Source organism: Agelaius tricolor, unplaced genomic scaffold, assembly GCF_023055355.1.
Source record: "Agelaius tricolor isolate 1412-34295 unplaced genomic scaffold, bAgeTri1.0.p SCAF_9, whole genome shotgun sequence".
NCBI lineage: Eukaryota > Metazoa > Chordata > Aves > Passeriformes > Icteridae > Agelaius > Agelaius tricolor.
In genome coordinates, this window is record NW_027269269.1 from 38,855,603 (window position 1) to 38,865,496 (window position 9,894).

The 9,894-nt window shown below is 38.0% G+C and overlaps 1 protein-coding gene across 2 annotated transcripts in view; it reads left to right on the forward strand.

Annotated features, from left to right (window-relative positions):
- LOC139593065 (SAM domain-containing protein SAMSN-1-like) overlaps positions 1-7,946 on the forward strand; it is a 58,743-nt gene extending 50,797 nt beyond the window's left edge. For both annotated transcript variants that reach the window (XM_071433698.1, XM_071433699.1), the window contains one exon: positions 7,196-7,946. In XM_071433698.1, coding sequence (XP_071289799.1) covers positions 7,196-7,401 — 206 coding nt within the window. In that variant the 3' untranslated portion in view covers positions 7,402-7,946. The remainder of the gene's footprint in view (positions 1-7,195) is intronic.
- The last annotated feature ends 1,948 nt before the right edge of the window (positions 7,947-9,894 follow it).

Consider the following 9,894-nt stretch of genomic DNA (forward strand, 5'->3'; position numbering starts at 1 on the left):
AAACCTAACAAGGTCCTTATGTGTGCCATATTCTGAAAATAAATATATTCACCCTTATTATCCAAATTGGGTTCTTCCTACGTTGGCAGCATAGGATTTAGTCACTTCTCCAGGCAAAACAGTGTCCCTGATGTTATCTGCATGGTTTAATAGTTCAAATTCTTGTAACAGCTCTGGGAATAATAACATTAAATCTTATAAAGGGGTCCATGCTTCAGAATCAGTGACAACACTGTAGTCTTATTTCAAGAGATGAAATGAATATTTGTTTCACATGCACTTTAGATAGGTACAGCAAATCTTTCCAGTATTCAAATTCAATCAAATAATTTTCCCATAATTTATGAATGCTCACAGGGACTAGGACCACAACATCCTTTTGTGTCATACCAGCTATAAGCATTCATATAAGTCTAGTTAAATTTGGTAAGATTTGTGTATATTTTAGGGTAAGCCATGAGTAAATACTGTCCTAGTTTAATTCTTGAATCCTCACCGAGTCTGGTTCAGAGGGATCAGAGCATTTGTCACATGACTGGTGGGGACAGAACTGAACAACCTGTTCCAGAAAGGAGGATACTACAGACCAAAATGGAGAGTAGCTATCTGTTAAGTTGTTATAACAAAAGACAGGGTGTCAAGATGATCTTGGGGATAAGCTCCACATGAGTCTGACGTTGTACGAATCATTTGACCTCTTTGTCCTTCTGTCAATCAGATTGGAAAATTGGGTTGAAAGAGCTGGGTGCTACTCTGAAAGTGAATTCTGCATCTGGACTGAACTTTCCTGGGTCAATATTTTTTTTTTTCCTAAATGGGTATGGCTCAGTCCAGCATAAATGATTTTTTAATTAAAATTGATTTTGTGCATTGCTTAGAAGTGAGCTGCATAATTACTCACAGCTACAACATAATCTGTTTATTGGCCAAGAGAATGCTAGATAGAATTTCAGCACTTTCCAGGTAAAAAGTTCACTTTTAAAAAATAAGCTTTATAAAAACATAAGCTAAGGCCATGGACTGTAATTACTGTTCTAGGCCCATCTTTCTCACAGAGCTTGGAAGACTTCCATGTCTCTGCATTCCATTCATGCTTCCATGTTTGATTAATGGATGGAGAGGCAGGTATGGCCCAGAGTTGAAATACAAGAGTTTCTGAGTTTTTGTGACACTGCCATTACTCAGAACAACCAAGTGCGCTGGAACATAGCCTCATTTTACTGGACCCTCCTATAAATGCAGTTAAACAAGATTTCATATTTCTTTAAGTGAAATCTGATCTTGTGAGATGTCCAGAGGTTTTTACAAGGCATTTAATTTCTTTGTCATTCCTTGGCTTTTTCTTGACATTTATTATATGTTAGACTAAGTAATTTCTTCAGGACACATACTCGTGGTGTATAATTCATCTTGCAGAATAAACATTTATTGAGTTTGCTAACCAAAAGACCTGTATCAGTAGTTTCTACATTATATGCTACTTAAAGCCATGCAAAATACAGGATTTTTGGCAGTGACATTTTTTCAAACTTACATTTGATTTAGACATGAGTGAATTTGAATCTTATACTATGAATTTTAAAAAGTAAGTTTTATTTAGCAATTGCTACCACACAGCGTTTTTAAAGCAGATTTCTCTTTCTATTGCTGCACTATCTTCTTTCTTCCTTTCCTGGGAGTCCAGGCCCAAATTCATCATCTTGAAGTACTTCATGTAGCAAGGCTATCCTACAACTGCAAGGATTTGTAAGCTCCTCATGACCTTCTCCCCTTCTCAGACATTTTTTTAGATTTTCTATAAGTTGGTCAAACCTATATATTTGGGGCAAAAGTCTTGGTTTCCATGAATTCAGGCTGTGAGGAGAAAAAAAAAAAAGCTTTTTCATAAAGTATTTCTTAATAGCTTTCCATTCTTCTCCCAGATGGCTTCTAGACAGGAGATGGATGTCTGTGCTTTTGTAGGATGCTATTTTTAAAGTGAAGCAGTTGCTGGATGGTTAATGAATAAAGTAATAAAAGAAGTTTGGAACTTCTTTTCTTGACCGCTTCCCAGGACACACGTTCCTGTGTGTGCAAAACAGGCTTGATTCTCTTCTCACATAGATGATTTAAATCAAGAGGTTCATCCCTGAAATCCACTGGGTCACACTAGTCCAAAGCTACTCTGAGCTAAAGAAAAATTAAACTCCATTGGATATGTGCATGCAGGTAATTTTATGGAAAAACCCCAAAAGGTGAATATGTGCAATTTGGGGGATAATATTTTACATTTATCTCCCCAAATCCATTTTCTTAGCTTGCTTTTCATATTTAAGTGCAGATCATACTTTAAATTCCACTACTAATACCAAATAAGGTTTACTCTTTATTTATTGTTCTTGGACAGCAAGATAGGAGATAGATAAGGACACAACTTTCAGTTCTCAGTCACATCCTTTACGTCAGAATCAGGGACCAAGAATTCCATTTTACACTGGGCAGTGCCTTTCAACACATGGGATCATACAGAACCTCGTCAAGGTCAAATAGTGCTCAAAGACAATCTCCCCTTCTGTACTGTGGTACAACACATTGGCCCGAACATAATATTTCCAGATTTCCCAAGGAAGTTCATCCTTGCATGAGTATTTGTATTTTTCACTTTTTTTTTTTCAGGCACATCTGTTTGCTTCCAGATTTTAAATAAAAAAGGAAGCTTCTCATTTCTGTTTTCACCACAAGTTCTCACATCAGTTCAATAACTTTTTGCTCCCACAAAAGCTGTGCCTCTGATTTCAGTGGATGCAGTATTTTAAGTTGCGTATCTCTAAATATCCACAAAATACTTAGTCTTTTGAATGCCCAAAGTACTGCACAAACCACTCCAGTTTTCTCTGAATCTTTTCCAAGAGTTACTGCCCTTTACTGCTCCCAAATGATCCTTTCTGAGAGTTTGATGCACTGTGAGATCTCATTTCATTTTCACACTTGGATGGTCTAACAGGTGCCGGTGATACACGGCCTGTGTACATATGTAGGTCTGGCTTCATCCTCCAAAACTGACTTTGTTCAGTGGGGCCCAGTGACAGGGCAAGGAGCAATGGCCATAAATTAAAACACAAGAAGTTTCATCTCAACATGAAGAACTTTACACTGAGGGAGGCAGAGCACTGGAGCAGCTGCCCAGAGAGGGAGCAGAGTCTCCCTCTCTGGAGACACTCCAAACCCGTTTGGACACATTCCTGTGTCACCTGCTCCAGATGACCCTGCCTTGGCAGGGAGGTTAGACCAGATGATCTCCAGAGGTCTGTTCCAAGTATCCTGTGATTCTGTGATTTGAGCCTTTAGTTACTGAAAGGTGCTACTCAGTACTGCACTGCTGCACCTCCCAGGAGGGCAGGTGAGTGACTCAGCCTAAAGCACTTAGGAGCCCAGTGCTCCTAGCCCAGCTGACAAAATTCACAAAGGGAAACTCTCAGAGAGCCCACTTGTGAAGTTTGGTTTGCTCTTTGGTGACCTTCTTTTTGTCCAAGACAAAATCCAAGCCTCCTGCCACTCATCTGGGTTAAACTGACATAACTGCACAGGAGTCAGAGTGACCTCTGTGCATTCTTGAGTTGAATTCCCTTAAAGCCAAGTTTAAAGTGCTTCCCTAATCAGGACTTTAACCTCATTAGAAAGGGGAAAAGCGCTGGTGAAGGGAAAAAGAAATCTACCCTTGCACGTGTCGTGCACATCTAAGTCATTGAATAACAAAAACTCATTTTAAAGGTCTAAGTAGTGAGGAAGATAAGGGATGCATCCCACATCTCTCACCAAGGCTAAAGGCCTCACATTTTTTTTCAGAAGTCTGAATATAATCCTACTGTCTAAAAGAGTACTGAAATATATGTGTCAAAATGATGCATATCTAGGGCTCTTCTGGCCATATCATAGACAACAGTGACTGAGAGCCATTTATCTTATGTGAAACTGCTTTACTGTAGAAAAATGATAGGACTTCCATTTGTTGATAAGATAGTTATTTCTGATGATTCCGCAACATCTAACGGCAGTTTAATTTAATCAATTCCTGTTTTCTGTGCAGTGTGGCTTTCTTCTGATGTCCAAAAGATTAAGGCAGCAAACCTACCTTTCCTAGTGTAGAACTTGAGCACGTACATGTTAGAGAAAGGACTTAAGTAGAATGGAATAGAAGAGCCAAAAGCTTAAAAAAAAAAAACAAAACAAAACAAAAAGAAAAAGAGCAAAAGTTCTTTTGCTCTTCTCATGAAGAAACTTCTAAAATTGCATGATATGTATTTTTATAATACTCAGGATCCTGTTCAAATGGTTTAGTAGTTACTGCATAATATTTAAGACTGCTTCAAAGAGAAAAAAAGGCACGAAAGTTTGCTTGCAGTCTTTTCTTCATAAAAATGGAGGGGGAAGGGTGTTCTTCCAACTTTTTCTGCTTAGAATGAAAAATAGAAAATATAACATTTTTACTGTCTCAAACACCTGAATGTTTTTACTCAGGTGTCTCAAACACCTGAATATTTTTGGTTTTCAGTTTTTCATGTAAGAAAATTCAACTAGTTTTACAGGAAGTTTTATGTTTATGTATGTTTTCTAAATAGAAATTTCTCATTTTCCTAATTGACCTAAATTCAGATTAAAAAAAAAAAAAAAAGAAAGAAATCACAGTTCCAGGCTTGTCTGTGCATTTTTCCCTGAAACACACTAGGGAGATATTGATAAAAAAATTAGGATCTGTTGTTCATATAGGAACTGCTTAGATTATATAGACAACTAGTTACAAGGCACTAATACAGTGACTAAGACCACATATTCCTTTTAATCCACTGGCTACTCAGTCTTCTTCCCATTGTAGAACAAACAAAGTGGGTGGGGGCTCCTCTCTGACCTTGACAATGTAAACAGGATTAACCCTTTGCAGGTCAGTGCTTGCCATGGCAGCAGATGATCTGGAGGGGAAGATGAGAGGGCAGTGAGCAGCGTCAGGCGGCCGAGGAGATGAGGGGGAGGCAAAGGGCAGGAGGGCTCCTGGTGCTGCACAAGCCTTGGTTCCCTGTGCCCCAAGGTGGGATGGTGCTGCAGAGAGCTGGGGACACGCTCAGGACCAGGCTTTGCTGGGGCATCGCTGCTTTTTGCGCTGAATTTTGTGCTATCGCTGCCAGCAGCAGTGGGAATACCTTCACCGGTGCGATGCCTTTGTGATTCCTTCCTGATTTCAATCAGAAATCAATCGGACCCTACATGATCAAATATTTTCCCTGCAAAGGGAGAGATAACATTTGACATGACAAACTGTGTTCTGTAAAGTGAGAAGGAGATCAAACAGTTACAGATATCAATTAAATCTGCTGCAACGTGTGCTCTTGCACGCAAGTGCAATTAACAATTAATTTATTAGAGAACAAGGTGGCACTTTTATTCCTTGAAAAATATTTAAAGTAATTTTTTTCATTATTCTTTGAAATACATCTGTTTATGCCTATACCCTGGGATTTTATTAAAAAAATAACTTAGTTGAGACTTTGGATTCTTTAAAAAAATCAGCTAAGTTTTTCAATTTATTAGGCAATTGGAAGTTAGAGGATATTTAGCAGATTTAATCAGGCCAAACATATCTACAAAACTTCCATCAAGACCTCAAAATACTTCTCAATAAATCCAAATGCTTTGTGAAGCTTGTTGAAATCTCACACAATGAAAAAGGTCTCCAAAGAAACTCTCCCACTGTTCCATTTCACTGTAAAGGAGTGTAAAATTTCAATCTTTCATTTCTAATTTATTCTGTGTTATTCAATACAAGATAGAAAAAAAAATCAAATTTAAAATCTTTCCCATTTTACCAAATTTTCAACAATTGAAATAAAAGTCAATATGAATGCTCTTGGTGGAAATTTTAAAATTCTAGGAACTAAAACAGATTTTGATACAGCATTAAGTCCTTCATATCTTTGAACTTCCATTCTGCCTGAACTTGAATTGAGACAGTTTAGATATGACTAAAGATCCAGAACTGACTGTTTAACCAAAGAGTAACAAAACAAGTGGAAGAAGGGAATTTCTTTGCAAAAGCAAAGAGGTACCTTTTTTCTGAGGGGATGAAAATCTGGAGCAAAACCATCTGTTTCCTCTGAGATGTGTTCCTTATACTTTATTCAGAAAGCCAAATACAGTTTGAAGTAAAACTACAGCTACAGGTGGTTGGTAACAGCACAACAAAAAAAAAAAAGTAGGAAATGGAAAGATTTATATTTTATAGCTCATTTTCTTAAGGAATTTACTGTGAGTATACATGTACTTCACAGTTAGAGAACAGAAAGAGGAAATTTAAAACCAGTACACATAAGAGTCATTAGATACTTGTATGTCCTCTCTTGAACTTTTCTTGAGAGGTCTGTTGATACTGCCAGTGAGTTCCAGATTTTTGAATTTGAACAGATTAGTCATACAGCAGCTAAACAAGGGCAAATTATTTGCAAGATAATTTTCTTCTACTTAGTTTTGGAACAGCGTTCAAAAGCCATACAGCAGAAATTAGGCACCTTAGCTTCCTCTGAGGTTTCTGTGTTTTGGAAAATAACCTTCTGGATATCAAGCTGCGCTTGGTGGAAGTTTCCATCAGCCACCCACTCCTACTGAAAAGCTGGGTGCTTTAGAAAAGCTGGTTGGCACATCTTTGTGCCAAGCACTTCTGAAGGGCAGTGCATTCTCTGTGCTGCAGAGAGCACATCAGGTGGTGGGGGTTGCACTCCACAGACACAGAGATATGGAGAAATGTGTTTTAAACAAGGCTCAATGGGCCCTGGGGTTAATTCAGTATCCCGCTCTGTGATACACCAGCCAGGGAGGGGGAAGGTTCCATCTCTGCTGTGGGCACGGTGACCACACACTGTGACTGCTGCACTCTGCACTGCCTGAAGGACCTCAGCAGAAAGGAGCAGCCCAAAGCCCCCAGCATTCATCTCTGAGAGAGATCCAGAAGGAAAAAGACCAACCTCATTGTCAACTCAGGTGTTGCTACACTCGTGTAACCGTACTTTCAATTCTCTCTGCTTCTGATGGACAAAATACATTGATGTAGTCATGTGTAGGTTACCAGCTCTGTTTCCAGAGTTCTTCAAGATCAGTCATGCTGCTATCTCAGCTCTTTCCCAAGGTACTTGTATTGACAATTTTTTCTTTCTTTTTCTGTTCTTTCTAGTTGAAGAACAGCAGACAAGTGAGGATGGTCAGGAGACGCAGAACTTGAGCCCTCACCAGAGTTTTGACAAATCACAGTTAAATGACTGTCCAAGAGATTCTGGCTGTTACATCTCATCAGAAAATTCAGATAATGGTAAAGAAGAAGCAGACCCAGAAGCCCTGTCTGACATGGTGCAGTCAATAACAATCAGTGAGTCAAACTGATTCGGTCCTGCTGCTTTTCTTCAGATTCTCAGAAAAGACAATCACATTTGTCAGTATGGTGGCACAGAAGCAGAATACAAAATATTCTCAACACTGAAAATCTACCTTTTTCTGATTCAACAGCTCTAAACTTTTTCATATGTGGACACTTGATAGCTAAATGTTACTTGATGATAGGAATTTCTCATGTTTTTCTTTTCAGTGAATCCACAGGTTTTTCCCTGAAAAAGTTTATACAAAAGTATTTATAAATATTTGTACAGCAAATGCATTTTCTATAATAGTTGAGATCTTTTTTTTAGGTAGTGGTTCATAATCCGGAGATGTTAATTTCTGGAACTTTCCAGAATGTAAATATTGTACATATTTATTTTAAAAATATATGGATTAATCACACTGTCTCTATTTTCAGCTGTGTGTTGCTGATTTGTGTACAGAATGTCTTTTCATTGATATATCATCATCATAAAAAGGTGGATACAGTCACACCCTACTTTGAAAAGTACCAAGTCAATTCTCACTAATATTAAAGCTGTTTAACACCACTTTTCTCCAAAATGAGCTCTAAAGTAGACTGTCATTTTTCTTGTACTTTTTCCTGGAGGCATGAGAGAACTGTAGGGTGAATCTGAATTCAGTTCTCCGTGGTCCTTATGTTGTGGAAGAACAGAGCCATGCAAATGGCAGTGGCAATTTTTTTATGGTTCTTTTCACACCTGTTCTCATTTGTCCCAAGCATTATACAGAGAATTCAAACTCAGAGCAAAAAGCCATCAGGATCAGTGCTATGCTTTTATGATAATGTTTTGTGAAGGTGTTGCCTTTTTTGTGTGGTGTGAAGTTTGTTAATAGAGTATGTGTTTGTGTACAGAATTGGAAGCTAACATGGTTATTGTACCTGTCTTTCATATGAGATTTTATTGTCTTTTCCCAATATGTTTCACACTGGAATACACATTTTAACTGCCTGTCTTCTTTTAGAGTACTTCTTTCAATAATAAACAGAACCATGTGTTTAAGCTTTAAACCTTTAAAAATACTTGGTTTTTAATGTGGTCGTTACATTTCAAAGACTGCTCTCTTCTAAGACTAACACAGTAAATAGTAATTCCACTGAGTATTTTTAGCATGCATAAGAATCTGTGTATCAAGTCAATAGGGGGATTTTTTGCTCAGTCATTAGTCACAAAATTTTCATAATTTAAGGAATTTTGCATTTATGTTAAAGAGCTTCCACATATTGCTGACAGCTTGAAAGAAAATCACCTTCAGAAGAGATGAAACACAAAAAGTTCCACCCCTAAAGGAGTATTTCTGAAGAAGCTATAAACAAATGGAAAGCTTTTTCTCCCTTTCTTTTTATTTTCCCCAATGCAAGTGTTTCTGTACTTTTCATGACTTCTCAAAAGACTACTGCTGTCAGACTCCTAACACACAAGTCTGCTTTGAAGGCTGTAGTATAAAATTGCCATTTTAGAAAATTGGATTAACAAGATTTCAAAGATTTGGAGTAAATACACTCTGTTTAGGAAAAAAAAAAAAAAAAAACCCACAAAAAAAAAACCCAAAACACCAGAAAGGCAGCTACTATGATTTGTTTCTGGTTTTAACTTACTTTTGATACCAGCAACAAATGTCATCATTTAGCAGCAATGAGCCCATACTGCCAGGTGTGGAGGGGGATGCAGAACCCTTGGTGGGATGCAGAATCTGAGAGCTTGTATCAAGCAGCTGTATTTGTTTCTTAATGCTTTTCCAGCCAGTAGTGCATCATGTCATGCAGTACTGACATTACTTAATATGACTTAACTTCTGAAATAATGGGTTTGAACTGGCTTCTATCATCTCCTCATTCTAGAGAAGGACTAAATTCAGCTTGAATTTCTCTCAGAGGGACTTATCTTGTGGCTTTTGTGGCAGATTGCACTTAGTCTTCAGGTTCTGAGGACATCTGCAAAATTGCTGAACCTATAAAAGGATGTTGAGGTGAGTTTAAATATGATTGTGACTGTCAACAAGCAGTTAAGCTAGCTGGGTCAAGGACTACCAGCCACAGAGACCAGAGCTGTGCCCTGATATAAATACTCTGAGAAATGTTAATTTGCACAGGTTTGCAAATGAAAATAGGCCTCCCTAAACAGTGAGACAGGCAAAGCTTTCAACAGAGCAAAATACCCAACAGCTGCTGTATTTTGCAGGAATTAAACTCTGCCTATTGGGCTGATGGCAAGGGGATACAGGTGTAAGGTGAAGTAGTTGGGAATGAAGGGCACGAGTTGTAACTGCTCTGATCTTCAATCAGCAAGGCTTTGTCAAAAGGGCCTCTTATTTAGAAAAAGATATCAACTGAAAGCTTGTTTGAGACTTTTGTAGCTTCCTGCAAAGGCAGAGCAGATTAGATCTCAAACTCAGACACTTCCGCTCTCTCACACTGTTCTGAGAAAAAGAATGAGGAAATTTTGTACCACAAAGGAAAAAATTTGTGTTTTCTAC